At 33.9% G+C, this 20838-nt stretch overlaps 1 protein-coding gene across 1 annotated transcript in view; it reads left to right on the forward strand.

Moving 5' to 3' along the window:
* Positions 1-20838, forward strand: part of RP1 (RP1 axonemal microtubule associated) — a 217825-nt gene that overhangs the window by 174998 nt on the left and 21989 nt on the right. The window contains exons 46-49 of the mRNA XM_084509394.1: positions 1972-2224; positions 6503-6744; positions 9349-9475; positions 11225-11373. Coding sequence (XP_084365520.1) covers positions 1972-2224; positions 6503-6744; positions 9349-9475; positions 11225-11373 — 771 coding nt within the window. The remainder of the gene's footprint in view (positions 1-1971; positions 2225-6502; positions 6745-9348; positions 9476-11224; positions 11374-20838) is intronic.

Raw genomic sequence — 20838 nt, forward strand, 5'->3', positions numbered from 1 at the left:
TCTGTGGTCTGATATACTATTACCAGTCTTATATTCTTTTTATAAGAATTACATTAATGAAAAAGTTGGAACAAGGTTTTAATGACAGTATCATGAATAGAAGGTGAAAGAAAGATGTAAAGGGCAAGCTGTCTTGAGGGACAGTATCACTGGAAAATATGAAGTGGACAGGAAAAGAAGACAAAGTTAAGAAAACCTGAGTTATGAAAAAAAGAACTCTCCTGGTCTCTCTTGACTGTTAAAGGACTATAATATAAGGAAAAGCTAAGAGGACAAAAAATATAGCAACATATAAGAAAATAGATTAGGGCAGAAAAGATGGCTTGTTTCTATTCATTCAAGAAATCATGTATAACTTTTTTACCAATTGAATGGGTTAAATAAATGTGGATTGTAATTTTGCCTAGCTAACACTTTATCTAAAGCAAGCCAATTTAAAAAAGATCCTTTTGGCTTTTATTAATTACACTTCCAGTAGTGTGTTTAATACAGTTCCTAATGCCTTTATACTGAGCAGGGAAAAAAAAAAAAAAAGTAATGGCATCAACCAAAAGTACATTCTTGCTAAGGCTGAAGGAGTGGGCAATTTAATGTATTATTATGAGAATTCATTGATAACAATGGGTGATTATGACCACTGTTGTCTAATGACTGTTAATTATTATTGCAAAGAATGAGACTAATGATAGGTCCCTTTTTTAGAGAGAGTTAGCTGTGAAGGAACATGAATATTAGCGATACAGTCCATTTCCTCTAAGTCAAGGGTCATGTAGACTGACAAGAAAATTATATTTAGCTTGGAATTACAAAGAATAAAATTAAAAAGCAATGAGTGCTCCCAAAAAGTTATTTACAAGAAATTCCTCACTGCTATGTCTAAGTTTGGGCTGCATATGCATTACATGAAGGTCTGTAACTTCCCATGGTAACTGTTGGGGAGGTCATGGATATAACAAGGTAAGAATTCTGGAAGTCCTAAGGCTGTGATAGGAATAATAACTCAGATATTTTCTTTCTCTGAGCATGTTACAGAGAATAGTCACACACTGCTAGGAGAATGGGCCAGATGACATAATAATTTTTAAAAATCATCTCTTCTTTTGTTGCTTTCTGGTCATCATGCTTTTTCCTGTCTGATGGCAAATTGGCTGGCAACAAATAAAAATTACAACGTCTGTTTCTACTATCCATCTGCGTTTTTTTAATGTCACCCACACACATGCCCATGTATCTACCCACCCACTCACATTCTCTCTTGCATGGAACACATTCATTCTCTCACTCGCATAATTTATTCATCCCAACATGCACTAGTGCAGTTGCCATTTAGCTTTTGTTTGCTGGTAGCTGTAGCAATATTTAAACAGATGTCTATTTACATCCAAAGAACACATCAATTCTTGCTTGTATGCGTGCACAGCCTTACTTATAGTTTCTAATGTCAGTATCATCCTTTGTTTGCATAGTCATCAACAGTGTCAGTATTTCTGTTTAGAGTTGAATAATGCTGCATTTCCCATTTGAAAAATGGGATAACTTAGAATATAAAATACTTTGACATGTTTAAAAATCAAATGCCTTTTTAAAACCAAGTTCAATTTACAAGGCCTATCCTGATATTTCAGACACTCCCTTTGATTCAGTTATGAGGGAGCGGCTGAATTTTCATGAGACTTCTGCAAGTAAATTAATGATCTGAGGTTTCTTTCCAGTGAAACTAGTGGGATATTTTTCATAACAGAGACTGAAATACAGTGATCATGAATAAGGAAAAATGCATACATTCAAGGGTCCACATATTTTCTGAATAAGGTCTCTACATACAAATGTCAAAATAGCAGAATATCATTCTTTTCTGTTGGAAAGGAAAAGATAATTCAGTATTGAAAGGAGTCCATCTTTCCAAACATAGTCTTAAAAGTATATGTTTTTTTCACTTTCATGCTATTTATTTTGCCTTTACCTTATCAGGTCAGTATTTCTGAGATGAGAGCAGTAGACCTGGGGCAGTTAAGCCAAGTGCTTGTTGAGCACAATAACGTGGGTTATGGAGCTGGATGGTACCTGGATCGGATTGTCATCCATGAATCAGGCAAGACTGATGGCCAATATGCATTTCTTTGCCAGCAATGGTTAGACAGTGGAGTTGGCGATGCACAGATGGAAAGAATGTTGAGACTTCTTGGAAAAGTCAGGAATGGAATGCTGACAGGAAAGATTCATGGTAAGGCCCTAAATCATCAAAATTCCTTCAGGTTTTTGTTTTAATTGTAATTCATATTATTTTTTAGGTTATTTTTAAAACTAAAACCAAAATACAGAAATAATATAACTTAAATTTTAGTTGTACCTCTCAAAATGTCTCTCCAAACAATTTCCAGACATGGCGTATAGAATTATAGTGTTGAGAGAAGAAAGACTGGAGCAAAAAGAAGAGATTAAGCGATGGGGGCAATGGAGAAAGTATGTTTTTAGTTGAGGCTTGAAAAAAGCTGAAGCAGAAAGAGGTAGGTTGTTCCATATGGCAGTCAATGCAGAGCAGAAGGCTCCTGCAACAGTGATGAAATTACAAGAAGAGATACAAAAACTCTTTTAGCAAATGAGACTTTCCCGTATGTTCACATATTTGAAAAAAAAAAAAAAAAAAAAGCATTTGCTTTTATTTGCAGTTTTCTTTTTTACTTACATCAGTGGCATGAGTTCCTGCAAACAGTTGATCTGAACCTAATATCCCATTCAAACTGTTTGGTTAAAGGACCAAAATTCAGAAACAACTTAGACATTGAAAACATGATAAGTCTTTTTGTACTTTGTCATAGGACTGGATTTCTTAGCTGTTTCATGTCTTTTTTAAAGAGGTATAAAATGGTGCTTTGGGTCCATTTATGAAATTTGTCTCAGAACTGGTAGACCAAACTATGTAAAGTGTAACTAATCTGAAGATGTTAATTTGCATACTGAATCAACAGTTTTGTACATTGATCTTTATTGATTTCTATATTCATGGATATTCCATTTTATGCTTAAAGTTTTATATTATGCATAGTTGCAGACACAACAGTAGTAAGTACGCATATATTTAGCTACCTGTACTTTGTCCAGTATCAGATATTTTATATTACCTCTGGAAATACAAAAATAATGTTACTGAGACAACAGAAGGACAGAGTAGCATGGGAATACAAAAATAAGATGAACAGCTTGAGTAGTGATAATTTCAAAATAAGAAATAGCTATACTGCAACGCTGCAAGTATTCCAGGTCTCTAAAAAGGTAGATTCCTTAGGTACCCTACTACAGAGCACAGCAGGCTTCTCCTGAAAGTTATTTGGAGCAGAAGCCTAAGGCTGGTCATGGTCTATTGCGTCTCTCTTCACTGACTATATAAAAGGTGTGAGAAATCTTGCATTCTTATCTAGTGTTGAAATGTAGCATTATAAAAAAATCCACCATCACAAACATATAGTCATCAAAAATTTGAGTGTAGACCCACTAGTATGTTCTAGTCTATGATTGTTAAAACTCAGTTGTGAATCTATTCTACATCAGTTCTCATCTGTGTATATAATACCTTTCAGAAGAATATTACAGGTAAGCAGAAAGCCTATAAGGAATTTAGAAATAAGACTGATCAGCAAAGATCACTATACCTCAGAGGTCAGAAAGTATATGGATGCAACAGGACTTATTAAATGTCAGACTGAGTCAGATTTTATAGAGGAATTAAAATAAATAGTAAAGGTTCTTCAACCATTTACTTACAAAAAGAAAATGGAAAGATAAGTGACTATGCAGGAGCAGTAAGGTGGACACTAAAGGTGATGTAGGTAGAGTCTCTAAACAAATTGAATACTTCTCCCTGTTTTCATTAAGGACCCACAATGTGGGCAAGGAAAGCAAAATCAAAGTTACTAGTGGGAATGAAGTTATTGGAAATCACCAAATCTGAAATGCAAATATAGTTCAAGTTTCATGTAGTCAGTGGCAACCAAAGCAGTCTTTATCCCAGAATATTGAAGGAACAGAGAAGTGAGGTGGCAGATCCAGTAGCAAGGTTGTCAAAAAAATTTATGAAGGTGAGAGGTACAACTTTTAAATAGCAAAAGTAATACTTCCATCTAAAATATAGAAAAAGTAGTTAAGATACCACAGGTAAACAAGAAATGAAAGAAATGAGTTCACAAATGATAAATTGTAAAACAAAGTTGATACTTTTTAGTAATATTTTCCAGAAAGAGAAATGCAATGGCATTTACTCTGTCTAAATTTCAGTACCGAATTTTATTTGCTTTATGGGAAATTATTATGTAATTGGAAATTAGAAAGTGGAGAGTAGTAGTAAAAGAAAAATAAAAAAGAGCTAAAGAAGGGAGAGTAAAAGTGTTAATGAAATCTGTTGGAGCTACAAAGCCAGGGTTATTGACAAGAGGATGAAAAGGCTGGAAGATAACTGGAGGAAAGCAATATAAATGAACAGAGCAAAGCTAAAAGACAATTAAACCTGAATCCAACTATATATTAAAGCTCTTAATTTTGGTGCAGGTTCCTAATTTGCATAGAATTTATTGGGAAATTTGGAAATAGGTAGTAGATAAGAGTCTAAAATACTGTATTGGATCTGTATGTCTTTTAATGATTTCTACTACAAGAGTTCTTCAGCAGTATGCGAGTAGGAGAAATACCTGGATTTGTTATATGATCACAGAATAATTTTGAGAAAGCAATGTGATTTGGCTGTGAATTAAGTACTTGTAACTCTACAATGTATGGAGGCATTATCAGGAAAAATAGAGAAGAACTAATGACACTGTGCAAAGAAACAATATTTCACCTGGAATGCTGTGTACAGTTCTGACCATCTGTGTCCAGAGAAACTTGTTCAAAATTAAATGGATGTAAAGAAGATGCAATGACAGAGGATATGGCAAGACATTGTTGTGAAAGGATATAAAACAAAAACAAAATACTTGATCTATTCAGGCTAGCAAGTTAAAGATTGAAGGTGAACACGGTTGAGGTCTATCAAAGTAATTGGTGCTTGCATATCAAGAAGGAAAAATGTTATTTAAGCTAATGAACAAAGTTGTCACAAAATTAAATGGGTTTCATCACACTTAATGCCATTCTGTCAAAATTAAAAGATTTCTGGGAAAAATAGAATGATTTTTAGCATAGTTCTCTTTTAGACTAAACTAAAGAAAGTGAATGAGATTATACAATATAGTTAATATGTAACAGCAGATTAGGGTGCTGTAGGATCCAATAGAGGCAGACCTTCCATTCATTGTTCCTAGGCAGCTATATAATAATAGCTTAATAGGCTTAATATTTCAATATTCCAGGGCTAAAAAAATCTGGATTATGTCAGAGTTGGTATTATAAATTTTCATTTTAGTTCTTTTTTTTTTTTCATGTATATCATTGATTGTATTCGTATTTAATGTTCACAGACCTGAATGTTGGAGCTGTTTTTGATTAGCTGTAAAGTAATAAATTTTGAAGTTATTTTAGATGATTTCAAGGATTATGAGAGCTTTGTTTTTTTTTTTTTTACTTTACTTTCATAGCATTTCTGAATTCATGGCATAGATCCTTACCTCCTGTAAATTAACAAAGCTTTATTTAAATTAATTTATACCAAGATATAAAGATTTGCCTATTGTGGTTAGAAAACAGGACTTTACAGGACTATGAAAATTACCATTTCCATTACTCAAAGTAAAATACTTCCAGATTGCAAAATAGCTATTAGAAAATATTAAATTCATACTTTGGATCACTTTGCATAAACAAAGCTCAGCTGGTTGTGATCTATTTTACACAAGTCCAGGTGATCAAAGCCTTTCTGTAAAAGTCATGATTATTTTTAATGAAAAACAGGATTTTAAAATTTAATTTTATATTTATTTATATTTTATTTATATTATGTTATATATTTATGTTTATATATGAGAACAAGATTTACATATTTCAAGGTCTGAACCAGTTTATCTCTTCTTGTTACAGAGTATATGTAGCAAATATGAACAACCTAATTTAAGTAGCTCCTCAAAAAGTTGAAATGCAAACAATAACCTCCAGGATCAAAGGCAAACCTGATAACCAGTACTATCTAGAGGAAACTATGCTGATTTTAGGTGGTGATTGGTGAGAAAGAGATTGAAATATTCAGAGAAAACAATTAAGAGGGGAAAAAGGTCAATAAATTGGCAAGGCTCTTTGTAAATCTCTGGTATGGAACTGGCAGTCTTATCTGCACAGTCCTGCTAGCCTGGTCCCTCTTTAAAGGGTCATCTGTCATTACAGAAATGCTGGCATCTAAATCTATTTCTCTGTGTGTACTAAACCAGTAACAAGTGAATCTATAATATTCTAAGGTTTTAGTTCAGTGCAAAGGTGGGAATGGTTTGCTAATCACTCACTAACTCAGCCCATTACAAATAGCTGTATTATTTTGGATATTCAGCCAATTAATTAATTTTCTACTATTTTACTTTAACAGGGACGTGGGATGTCTTTGTCACAACTAGTGATATTTCTTCTAGTTCCTTGAATCCTAAAATGTCTCTAACTGTGTGTGGTGAAAAAGGTGCCTGTACTTCAGTCATATTTGCAAAAGGATCACTTAAAAAGAAACATGTTTATGAGACTTCAATTGAACTAAATAAGAAATTCAATACTATATTCAAAGTTCGCCTAGAAATTGTAGAAGCTGGAGAAGGAGACACTTGGCATTGCCGTGAGGTAAAAAACAAAAACAAACAAACAAACAAACAAACAAACAGAAAATAAAGTATACTTTATATACTTAGTGTATATATATATGTACTACATATATTTATTGTAAGGTTGTCTTATTTCTGCATTCCATGGTCAGTACTTCTGGTATCCTTTTGAAATTACATATTTTTTGAATTACAGAAATAAGTGCATCTGGTAATTCAACACTGATAGACTGATAAATTCAGAGAATGCTCAAATTTGTTAAAATAGCTTTGGATTGCAAAAATCTTGTAAATTTTAGTGGATTTCTGGAGGGTGTATGCACAGATGTGCCATTACATATAGCACGCCCCGTTGTCTCTTTTTGGAACTGGAGCCACTGACATGCAATGCAGAATTTACATAACCCCAAGTTGACTGTTACATGTTGTGGACCCAGTGATCTGAGGCAAACAATTAAGCAAGACACCAGAAATGCCTTTTGATGAAAATATCTGCCATTTAAGTTGGCATGTGAAAAAAAGAAGTGAATAGCAAAAATGACAATCTTTCTTCTGATGTCCAAGACGCTGAAGTTAAAATCTGACATCACACTGGAATTGCTGTGGCACTTTACAAAATGTATCTTTATCCTCTTATGCTGGGAAAATAAAAAGGGGTTTAACGGAAAGAATAATCTTCTTTCAAACTGCAGCCACACTTTTGCCCACAAATACTTCCATTTCATTCTCATTACAAATTGGAGAAAAAAATAATTTTGTTTTCTGTTACATGGTACTAAATAGACAACTGAACACGTTGACACTTAACTGTTAGGCAGGTTGCTAATTTCATCTTCATCACCTAACAAATCTATTGATAAAATTAAGACTGCTTCTTGGAGACAGTGTATCACAGAAAAAAAAAAATGAGAACAGAAACTTGGCTGTTGCAGTAGTATCTATTACTTCATTAGCTCATAACAACAACTCAAAGCTGAGTTAGAAAATAATCAGCATCATTTATATAGAAAAAGAAAAGGTACGCATTTGTATCAGGTAGAACTAGAAAGAGAAAGAAAATATAACTACCAGGGTTTTAGGAAGATGTTTGCTCTGTTATTCCATGGATTCTATAGCAGGACTGGTTGAATTCTTGTATGAAATAACTAGGTTGATATAAGAGTTGTGGATAATAACTATTATCAAAGCCAGGTTCTCGTCTGTTTACACTGCTTATTAAATTTACACTGCAGGATGGTCAGTTCTATGCCATTTTATTTTGGTGTTACAAGACTTTCTTCACAGAGGCTGAGATTTCCACCTTCTATCACAAGCAGGTGCTTCAGATGGTTGAATTCCATATATAGTTTCAGAATTCAAATTAGAACTGTAACTGCAAAATAATTGCCTTGAAATTTTTGAGGAAAATGAAATAATTGTAAAGTATCTGGGACCAAAAAAAAAAAAACAAACAAAAAACAACAAACAAACAAAAAAACCACAAACATAAAACAACAACAACAACAAAAAACTTTATTTCTGAAGAATGCAGAAGCTAACATCTTTATTCTTGATGTTCAGTTCTTGAAGAAATAAAGCACAGTCAATAAAATGTAATTGTCAAGAAACTGTTCAGGAATGTAGATGTTAGTATGAAAGGGAAATAGTATTAACCCTATATTTAGCCTTTCATTTAAAAAAATATTTTCAATGTGTCTGCCATAATGAAAAATAATAGGAGTCTTTGGAAGATGAAAAAAAATGCTACAATCTCCCACCAGCAATTGCTAAACAAAGATCATTGAACTTTCTGAGTTAAAGGTTTGGTCATTTTTAAGTGATAGTGAGTTAAGTCATAAAGAAATGAATGAGTAAATTTTCTGTGCTCAGAAAATATAGTTGATATATATATATATATATATAATTGAAATATATTTTCAACTGTTTTCTCTGGTCTGTCTTAAAACAGTTTAGAAAACGGAACTTTTGTCTCCTATTATACCTGTTAGGGTACAAGAAGCGTCATTATCAAAATCTCTTTCCTTACAATAAGACTAAGCTTCATAGTTTAGTCAGTATCACCCTTTGACTACTTTATATACAATGTTTAATAGACATTCAAAGTAGTAATATAATCTGTATATTCATATGATACATATGTGCAGATATATAGGTGTTGTAAACATGCTCAATTTCAATTATATTTTTTTCTCCCAGAAATGCTAATTTTTCTTCTTCCAAATACTCAGAATGAGAAGACATTCTGCCCCAAAAATGTTATGGTTTATTGACATTTCTCACAAGTTGAAATAGGCATATCAACACTTCTTTTTCTCCCATATGCTGAATGAATAGATTAAATAAAGGAACCTTTTTGAACCATTCCAAATCATTTTTTCCCTGTAGTGCAACAGTCTCTACAGTAATACTGCTGACATTTTAATTATTTTTAATTGGGAAAATCTCTATTTCTTGTCTTTTAAAAATCTGTTAAAAAAAAACAAAACATTTTAGACAAATTTATTTCCTTTTCTCTTTTGGTATTGCACTATGTGTACTCTGTCAGTGTCTTTCAGCAGTATGTCTTGTTTGGTCTAGAGCAAATGACACATGCTAAAAGTATTTCTTTTTGTTCTTTGGTAAGGTAAAGCTTCAACACAGAGAAAGTAAAAATGTTCTGGAATTTCCATTTTGTTGCAACTTTGCAGATGACGAAGGAGTAAGAGTGGCTGAGCGTCCAGTTCTCACAGATGCTTCTCCTTTTCCAGCAGGTTTGTCATAAATCAGAAACACTGGAAAAGATGTGGCCAATTATGATGGCTCAGATTTTCAGAGCATTCCAGAGGATTTGTCAGAAAAGTATTCATTTTTTATAAAAGTTTCTCAGTTCCTGTAGTTAGTTGTGCATTTTGCATTCCAAGCCTGATTGAGATCAGTTTGGGACACATAAAAGAGCAAGCATGCAGCACTAAAAATATATAAAATGTTTTGAACGGTATTCAGAGTTCTGCTTTTTCTTGGTAATATTATCTGGTTCTCTCTCCAAGGAAGTACAGGAGATCCAGAAGAAATAACTCTCATAATGTAATGTCAGATAAGAAGGAAGTCCATCACTCCACAAACATTTGTTTGTATTGAGTTTATATTGTTTATACCTTGAGGCATTCTTCTTGTAATTATATCTATCATGAAATTCCTTCTTGTGAGTTTTTTCTTGATCACCTCAAGACCAGATAGTTTTCATTTGTTCTGTGTTTGTTCACAGATTTGATAACCACAGTTAGTGAAGAATGCATAAGCTCTTGTCCTAAATGGATAGTCTACTATCACAGTTACAACCAAGGTTTTCCCAAAAGTTAAGGGAATAGATCATTAGAACAAGTACATTAGAACAAGTAATCTGTGTATTCCTTACTTTAAACTGCTGTGTTTTGGAAACTAATCCCAAGAAAAACACTTGGGAAGAAGCAGCTTGAATATAAATTTGAAAAAGTGTACTGCTGGGGTATTCGCTGGAAAGGCACTTTGCCTTTTAAATACTTTCACTTTTTTTTTTCTTTTTTTTTTTTTTTTTTCTGAAAGAGCACAAATGTTTAAACCTTCACAAATGCTGCTCCTCTTTATAAAGTTTCAAACATGAGGACAGATAGTGTTTTCTTACTTCATCTCTGTATTTTTTTATCTTTTTCAATCAAATGTTTTGGTGATGTTCTTTCTTATTTTGGGGGCCAGATCACCGGTGTCCTATACATTTCTCTGGGACTACAACCAGGAAGTTAACATGGTCAGACAATAAATGCACAGCTGAACATCTGTGAGATACATCAGAGAATATGCGTTTCTTGAAATTGTCTGCTGAGGCCAATAACTGGCCTCAGTTGGTAGAGCAGTCAGCCATGGTCTGGACCATTATCTAGAGCAAATGCGGAAGCTGTCATCCATCCGATGGAGTTCAGTTTCATTTGAACTTAGAGGGGCTTGGAGAAGTGATGTTTTTTGAGTAATTTAATGTTGTCCTTAGCCTAGGTACATTCCTGAGTGTTATTTATTTCAGTGTATGCAAGTATGCAGTAGAGTATTATTTACATTTTTTTATAATAATTTGCAATCTCTGTTTTACTTTTCATTTTCTCTTCTTCCATTATTTCAGGCCCACTCACAAACTATTTGGCTCATTATTTGTTATTATAGTGGTTCATAATTTTTTATTACAATGCTTCTGTGTTTTTCTAGGCATTGCAATATTATTTGACCATTTGATCTCTTTGGGCAGGATCAAAAACTAAGAACATGATAGTATTTTTTTAGTTTATTAAAATAGCATAGTTATTTATATATATATATATAAATATATATTTATATATATAAATACATATAATATATATAAATATATATTTATATATTTAAATAAATAGTTTATTTAATAAGTAGATAGTTTATTAAATAGATAGTTTATTCAATAACATATTTTTAAAATCTGATTAAGCTTTGTTAAACTTTTAATCTCTTTTTCCCAATAGTGAAAAGCTATGTTCTCTACATCACCACGGGAGCATCTTCTGGCTCAGGAACAGACGCAGATGTGTATGTCACACTGCAAGGCATTTTGGGAGATACTGGCAGACGAAAATTAGTCAGAAAAGGAGATGATAATTTCACTAAAGGAAAGGTATACTTATCATTTATGTATGATATTTTGCACTTTTATAGCCCAGTCCAATTCACAATGGGAGTCCATTGAGTCCATAGAGTCTACAAAGTCCAGTTTGTAATGCTTTGAGATAGTAAGTCTATCTGTGTGTGAATATCTATATACGTATTTTAAGAGGAAAATACTGATGTTTATGCAACTGATGCTAATAATACTTAAAAGTAGTAATGTGACTATATCAAGTACTTTTAGGTTAAATGTTGCAAATATCGAAGGCCTTCAGTTATACACTAGTGGCTTTCTTGCCTATTTGCTTGACAATAAAGAATAAAGTGATAGAGACTTTAATACCTGTTTTCTTCCCTTGCTAGTCTCCGGGCTGAGGCTCCTTTCCATGGCTTCTGCCTGCTTGCTGCCACTCATTCTGGCTCTTGCTCCTTCTGCAGACAGGCAGCCACTGCGCTCCACAGATTTCAGAAGTCTGCTAAGAGAGTAATTTCCTTACAGAGCAGGAGGGAGTCTCTCAGCTCACAGATGTAGACCAAAGACCAGCATATCTGATACAGATGTATTTGACTGTAGCATTGTCAGTATAAGCATAAATTAGAGAGCATTTAGATAGTAAAAGTTCTGTAGAAATGTGGGCAGATTTACAGCAGAAAGCATGTCTTTGATGCAAAACCCTGGATAAAGGGGGCGAAATTTTCAGCAAAAAAGTTCACTACAGTTTTTAAATGTGGGGTTAACAAAATGTTTGCATTTTCTGCAGACCTTTATTTTAAAACAAATTTGAAGGTAAAGCAACTGTAGTAATAATAATAATAATAATAATAATAATAATAATAATAATAATAATAATAATAATAATAATAATAATGAAATGTACATCAGTTACAGAAAAATTCAAATGGAATAGCTAAAATTTAGAAAGAAAACACTAATATCTCATAACCAGAAATGCAGAACATATTTTACTAGAAAGAGTGCTATTTTCCTTACAGCTTGTGCACCATTCTACCTTTGTGAGCTCTCAGTGAATACTGTGATTGTGGTAGTCTTTTGAATTAGAAGTGTCATATTATATCAAACTATTTCCTTCTGCAGGTGTCAGCTGCCAAATGAATGACAGTTTCTCTAAGGATGCAAGTTTGGAAATCAGCTTAGATTGATAACCAAAGCAGAGGCATGATATGTAAGGTTAGGAGTGGCTCAGTTCCTAACTATTCCCAGTTTCATGAATTCAGTGAGAGTTGAAAGGGGTCATTACCTTGCTGGGTTAGACCCACTTGAAATGATTATTCATAAGAAAAGTGACAGAGTTTAAATCTTTATTTTTAAGGGACTAAATGCTTGTGGATGAGGGTTCTCAATTTTGAAAAGGCAGAAGTTTGAAAAGAAAAAGTTTGTCTTCCCTAATTTTGAAATTCATATTAAGGTTTATCGGTAAACTATGTTTGAGTCATTGGATGTTAGAGCTACTGTACTTTTGCTGTCATGGAGTAGTGAGTTTAATGTAAGTTTTATTGGATTTTTCCTTAAATGTGCACTATGAGTGTACACTTAAGTTTTTAATCAAAAGAGACCAGGGATGCACATGCAGAAATGTTGCCTAGTAGAAAAGAGATTAACTACGAAGATAATCTGAAGGATGTTTTTATGGTGTTTGCTTATACTCCTGTATGGCACAGAATTTTACTTTTTTTACAGAGTAAGAGGCAGAGCTGGCATGTACCCATCTCTTGTTTCCATATTTGGCATTTTATAGGAGCAGTATGTGAATGCGACATAGTATTATGCTTATAAGTAGATATTAGCATAGGAATATTTTAGGGCCAAAAAAGAAATTACTTGTAGATAATTAATAGAGAAAACTTATAATTCTAAATCTCAGTTTACTCCTTGTTCAGTGAAAATGAACGTATTTGGTTAATTGACAAAGACTAAATTGTTTCTGCAAGCAAGACTCCTGCCTTTGCAGCATTTTCTTCATGGTGGGTTTTGGAAATTTCCCAATGTTTTCTTCCCATTATAAGTAATCTCCAAAAAGACTCTCAAGTGTAGAATGTCTCTTTCTGTACCAGCCCAATCACATATTGTGCTGAGCACCCCTGCAGTCAGAGAATCTGGACTTGGTGGTTTAGGGGATTTTGGCATATAACAGACATGGAATTTGCATTCTGAATCTTAACAGTTGTTCTGACATTTTAAAATGTGCTTTTCCTTGCAATAATTTTTCCCCTGACTACACAGTAACAGCTAGTGAACTGGAACAGTGTTTCTGTTAGAAATCACATCGAAATATGGTGTTAGTCCCACAGAATGTCAGGGCTGCTACAAACAACAGCTTAGCAATGCAGAAATGCAAGAAATGTTTAAATATTCAGAAGACCTTGCAGAGGGTTGGAGGTATACTTCTCTCATTTAGCAGGTCTTTTGTTTACATGAGCTCAATTACATGATAGTTAAAGAATTAATTCTCTTCTTACATCTGAAAAGTTTCTTTGTGTCTTTCTAAAGTCTTTACATCTGTAAAACCATTGGAGAACTGTTAGATAAAGTACTATGCATGAAATTATTCATTCACCAGTAAACTTCTTGTGGCTCACCCCACGTCAGAGAAAGTAACACTGTCACCAAGACAGCTGAGCTTCTGGTGATCCATTTAGAAAAATAAGTATGAGGCCAAGTGCTGCAAGAGCTGTATTCTTTCAAATTGCTATGACATTGATGCCTTGTCTGATGTTCTCCTAAAAACTACAAATTTAGACAAAGCAATCTCATTGCACTTCTTCATGCAGTTCAGGTTTCATGAATTCCTAATACTATTTATTCATACTTCATGAGTCAGTTCAGTTCTGATAAATGTTACCTGCTACAAACACTTTCTTGAACCAAGTATGCTCAGTGAAGACATTTTGTAAAAATCTAGACCCAGCTGTGTGAAATCATCTCAGCCTTAACATATCTCTACATTGCTTCTGGCACCCAACGTTTTGCAGCTAATGAAATTCTTTCTGCTTCTTTTATGTGGTCTTTGATAGACTTGCTGTATGTTCTGTCGTATGGCTGTGAGTTACACATAAATTTCCTCTTTGAGAATGTGGCTTTTTTCATATCAATTCAATCAAAGTTCGTAAACTGCACTGAATATGTTATGATTGATATTTAAGTGTTTTAATCTCTGTTTGATGAAAGTGGACAGTATTAAGTACTCTATGTTAGTGAAAGAGTAAAATCTTTGTGAATTTTTACTTCATTCTATTAGTTGTTGAAAAGATATATCCTTTATCCTGCCCTATATTTAGACATCAACTGCTCAGGTTGGTACCATGGTAACTGCAGCACATACAAAAATTGTCAGTGAGAGGTGACTGTTGGTGTTCAGTTTCCATACTCACAGATTAAGCATTGGCAATTTTAAAAATTACTTCTGTAAAAAAATCCCTGAGTGACAGAATACACTAAAAAGGGCATGAATGAGGGACAGTGTACTGTGGCCACTATAAAGAAGTCAATATTTGTCTGCAGTGTACACATCACATCATGAATACTGTTATTGTACAAATGCAGATAAACCATTCTCTTATGGAAAGTGTACCTGACATAATGATTAAACAATTGCAAAATGCCATTGATCCAAATGTATTAATCATAGTGACAGGCTGCTGGCCAAGATACAGAAGCAAACAATAAAATGGCCTGGTCAGTGAGCAGAAGATTTATACAGATGGAAACTAGGAAAATATGAACTACCATTATACTGAAGAGAGACTGGTGGAGTTTGTCAGAAACAGTGAGGAGAAAAAACAGAAGAAAAAAACATAACTAAAGCATTATATAAGCCTAGGAGACAGTGGTAAATATTTGAGCCATGTGTGGTTCTTAACAATACCTCCAGGATGGTATTTCATAGTCAGTAATTGCAGTCAGTTAGTAATAAACTTGTAGGAGGTTCGCATAGAACATACCATTGCAATCACACAGTTTGTCTACAGATTCTGCACCTGGGATAGGGCAATCCTATACATATATAGACTATATATAGACAGACTGTGTAATGAGAGGCTGGGGAGCAGCCCTGTGGAAAGGAATCTGATGGTTTTGATCAATGGCAAGTTGAACATGAGTCAACAGTGTGCTCTGTCAGCCCAAAGGGCCAACTGTACCCTGGGGTGCATCAAGCATGGCATTGCTAGCTGGTCAAAGGGGAGTGATTGTCCCACTCTGCTTTGCACTGGTGTGGCGTCACCTCAAGTAGTGTGTGCAGTTTTGGGCACCACCAGATAAGAAGGACAAAACTATTTAGAGAGTGTCCAAAGGAGGGTTATGAAGATGGTGAAGTGTCTAGAGGGCAAGACGTATGAAGAGTGGGTGAGGTAACTTTTTGTTTGTTCAGCCTGGTGAAGAGGAGACTGAGGAGAGACCTTATCATGGTCTACAAGTTCCTCATGAAGGGAGCGGAGGGGTGGGAAGGGAAAAGGTTCTTCACCGGGAGGGTGGTCGGTTACTGGAACAGGCTTCCCACGTAAGTGGTCATGACACCAAGGCTGCTGGAGTTCAAAAAGTGTTCAGACAATACTCTCAGACATATGGTCTGAGTTTTGGTTGGTCCTGAGTGGAGCCAGAAGCTGGACTCAGTGATCCTTATAGGTCCTGTTCAATTCAGGGTATTCTACGGTAAAACAGAGCAGTAGATTAGAGCTGTGTGAATAACAGTTTTGTTTTTTTGATGAATTATTGCAAGACAAGAAAAAATATAAAGATATGCTGCCAAAAATTAGAAAGTAGAAAAAATTAATTTTCTCTAAAATTAATTACTTGAGGGGCTGATCTCTGTCTATATAGAGCTGCAAAATAAATATTACAATTTTAAAGATGAAATACATCTCAGAACCTTAATTGCCTATATTGTACACATTCATTCTAACATGATGGTGTGAGTTTATTCTGCAGAAATGAAGTGAAGTAGGAGCTTCCAGGAGGTGGTTTCCTTCCTTCCTTCCTTCCTTCCTTCCTTCCTTCCTTCCTTCCTTCCTTCCTTCCTTCCTTCCTTCCTTCCTTCCTTCCTTCCTTCCTTCCTTCCTTCCTTCCTTCCTTCCTTCCTTCCTTCCTTCCTTCCTTCTTTCCTTCTTTCCTTCTTTCCTTCTTTCCTTCTTTCCTTCTTTCCTTCTTGTTTGTTTTTGGATATTTATCTTAAAAATTTAATGAGTTATTCCCAGGGGGTACCTTCTGCTTTCTCAAAACTATGGGGAAGTTAATTGTCTTACAAATACTTACTTTAGATAGCAAAAAAATAGGTGAGTGAATTCTATGGTGCATTTATTTCATTAATTTTTACTAATAAAAAAAAATAATTTTGAATAAAATACAGCTGAGATTATTATCATGATTTATCACGAATTTTAAAAGAGTCGGCTCAACCCAAGCCTGCAGTTTTCAGCAAACAAAGTATTTAACCACTCCTCCTCAGTGCAACAAGAACTGAATTTACTTTAATGTAAGTTAAATAGTTTAGAAAAAATATCTAATTCAGTGTTAACAGCTTCTAGTGATGAAGGGCTCATCTATTTGAAAAGTTGTTTCAAAGCTTAGATATCCTTTTTTAAAGATTCACGCTATTTTGTGTCTAAATTTGTCAAGCTTTAACTTCTTAGGCACTGGATTTTGTCACAGTTTTGACTCAGCCTGGATAGCTCTCTTGCACCAAATTTCTGATGTCTTTGACAGTTTTTATGACAATAAGCAAATCCCTATGCTTGTCTTTGACAACTTAAATAGATTAGGCTGTTTGATTCACTGGAAGGCAGGCTTTCCAGTGATTTATTAACTCCCACAAATCTTTTCAGAGGACTCTTCAGTTTAACACTCTACTTCTTCAAGTGTCATAAATAGCAATTGTTTTTACATCATCTCTAAAATCTTCTTTACCTCCAACTAGATCATGAAAACATTAAAGAGCACAGGTTATGAACTTGCCTCACGACTGTACATCTACCTGAAAATATTCCCCATTTACAGCTGCACTTGGAGATGTACCATTTAGATGCTTTAGAGTCCGGTTTTCAGCCAGCTTATGCCCACATGAGAGTCAATAGAATGTTGGAGTGTGGTGTTGTAACCAAAACATTATACAATCAAGTGGGTTATTAAAATTAAGGAAAATTATATCATTTCTGTTCTCTTTACCTGTCAAACCAGATCTCAAACCTAGACTGTTATTAAATCAGTCCAACAATCAGGCTGCATCAGATCCATATGAGTCTGACTTTGTTCAAAGTGATCTTTTTCATGTCTGTATGTATTTTTATTTTAATTTCTTTGGTGTAATATAATGTGTGTTCACAGATTTGGATGTGGCTGATGATACCATTTTCTGTAGCAGTCATTCTGCATTTTATTAAGTGTACTGTACTTGAAGCCTGATTGAAATGCCTTTTACAACCTAGTTGAATTGTTATAGCTGCTGATTATTATAATGTACCACTATTCTTTCTTATTCCTATTGCTGCTCTATGTATAAAATATTTGTTTCAAAAAGATTCTACTCCAGTTATACTATGCAAATTAACATAAGGTCAGTTCCAGGGCAGGTATTAATTTTATTTAATTATTTATATTTACAGCCCCTATTCTTTCATTTACTCTCAACTAATCCTGTGAAAATGGATGAACCATGATAATTGTAAGGTATCAGAAAACTCTGATTATGCGTTCATTGTAATTTTTACTTTTTTATATAAACATAAAGTTTTTAATAAATTTCTGGATGAGAATTTAATGTAAAAGAAAAAAAAATGTTTGCAAAAATGTCACAGGTTTGGATTTTTCAGATATGTGGAATCCCCTGCTTTTAAAGAAACTTTTGTACAGAGCACAGATTACAAGTGTCAGAGTTACTGTTCAGTTAGTGTCAAGGTTATTGTTCATCCTTCCACTGATCTGGGTGAAGATACTACTGCTACCAGTGCTTTCCATTGCTACTGCTTACCACCCCATGTTTCCACCCCTTGAGTCTGCTGGCAAAGTGACATATATTCAAGCATTTTTTAGTTTAAGCAATTAATGTTATTAATAGTTTGGGCTTTTCCACTAGGTATATCTTGATAAAATTTGGCTCAACACAATCTGGTTTTGTGGTTGTAGCTGCACAGCTAAAAAGGTGATAATCTCTGTTTAAGAGAAAGCAGTGATGTACAAGCAATTGGGACTGGGTGGTAAAGTTCAGTTAGCACAACTGGAAGAGATGATGTGACCGGAATCTGAAAAGTGATGTATCAGCACAAGTTATTTTTCTAATTTGTCTCCTGTACAGGAATGTTCAGACACTTCCTGATTCTGGCTCAGTGTTACAGGGGCTTTTATCTTGCCTCCCAGTGCTAAAACTCGTTTGACTTCTGTGGAGTTTCTCCAGATTAACAAGTGAGATCAAAATAATTAGGCAGCAAATCAATAGGTTTGCTAAGCTTAATAGAAAAGGTCCTTTATCTAGACACTATCTCCTTTTCCAATAAAAGCCTATTAAAATGATAGTAACATTAGCAGTATGGGAAATCACTTGTGCATACAGGTTGATGAAATTAAGCATATGGTGTGTCTTGACTTGCCATTTTCAGTTCTGCTGGGAATATCATCATTAACCAACCACCAGCTCTTAATACTGAGCCTATAAAATGATTGGCATTTTTAAAGGTAAATATTGCATAGTGACTGTTCAAGTGCATCTTCTGTTACAAGAGCTATTGCAACTGCTACTGATATGTTGCCAGCATTGACATTGAAGATCAATGAATAAAGCCAAACTGGGTCATAGATTGAAATTAAATGATCAGAACATGGGTCCAGGGATAAAAAGAAACAATTAAAAATCTGAATATGAGTTAATGAAAATTAAACTCGAGTTAGTTTGAAAAGGTTGCTTGCATGATTCTTTTTAAGGATTTTTTCAATGTTTATATTCTTATTTAAAATATAAAAAAGTGTCAATTCTGTTTTTTTGAGAGGAGTTTTTCTGGGTCACAAAGGATATATGATGTAGGCTCTTACATTGCCAGTTTCAGCTGCTTAGTCTTGGAAAATATATTTCTTTTTCCAGGCAGCGCTTCTTAAGAAAATTTAGTGGACTATATGTACACACAAATAGTTTCAAGTCTATTCTGAGAAAATTCCATATAAGCTCTTATGAATTAGAAAATATGTTTATCAACATTTAACATGCTTTTTTTTTTTTTTTTTTTTTTCCAATCAAATGCAATTTGCTAGTAGTAGCTATAAAAACAATTAACATTTTTCTCAAAGGTAAAATTAAAAAGTTTTAATATTCTGTATGTTTCCCTGTCTTCTATGTTCTCTCTTTCTCTTTCCCTTTTTGCAAAAGATTTAAGCCTCCAGTGATTTAAGAGGCCCCCACCTGTAAATCAGATAAGAGAGAAAGTACTGTGTGACATACAAGACCTGTCAACAATTCATATATTTCTTATTATTTATGAGTATTCCATGGTCTGAAATGAAGCCTACAAAAATATTAGCTAAATTATTAATAATGATTGAATTTGTTAAAATTGTAATGAAATATATGTCATAATCTGTCACTTTGCAGACAGTTTACAAAAAGTGGATTAAGTTTGGTGAATAAATCAGCTCTAGCAAATTGTTCATCTATCTAACAATCATAGTTGCTGCTTTTTTTCAACTAACTTTTTTTTTTTTTTTTTTTTTGACTCTTGACAACACATGAAGAGAAAAAGTAATCTTGTCTGTGAGGTGCATTTACCCCCGTTGTCACAATTCCCAATCTAGTTAATAATTTTTCAGCTTGTAATTTATTAGATGGGTGAATTTTCTGCAGATTTTACCATGGATTTCTGAGATTTTACATGCTTCAAAATAGACACTTTTAGATTAAACATTGGCAAATGCTGAGGTAGTATGTCTACTGCAAACTGAACGTTGAGTTTTCACAGATGGTTATTCAGCCAAAATATATCTTTCATACATTGCCAATATAAAATTTGTGTTATCTGTGGCTGGATTAGGTTATGAATAACCCAAAGTATGTGCTGCACCTGAGTTATTAAATGGTTTCAGATGCACACTAGAGATATCAGTGTACAAATACTTTAGCCAATACTGTGTGAAGAAATTTCTAGTTTAATAAAGTTTACTAACAGTCAAGCAGAGTGCAAGTAGAGTTTACTAACAGTCAAGCAGAGTGCAAGTCAAACTCAACTAGCCTACATTTTAGGAGATAAGAGATAGCACAAGTCTAGCAGTTTGCAGAATATTCTCTGTATGTTTCTTTATTCCTAAGTCTCTCTCCTTTCCAAAAGTGGATCACTGACAACAGATTTTTTGGAGATGGTGATGGTAGTGTCACTAAATTAGTCATCATGTAGATAACTCTTTTCTCTTAAAAAGAATTCTATTTTAACAAGTATTCTAATCTGACAGAAACTTCTTCATATGTTTCCAATAAAATAATTCTTG

This window comes from Aythya ferina (genome assembly GCF_964211825.1).
Source record: "Aythya ferina genome assembly, chromosome: 2".
NCBI lineage: Eukaryota > Metazoa > Chordata > Aves > Anseriformes > Anatidae > Aythya > Aythya ferina.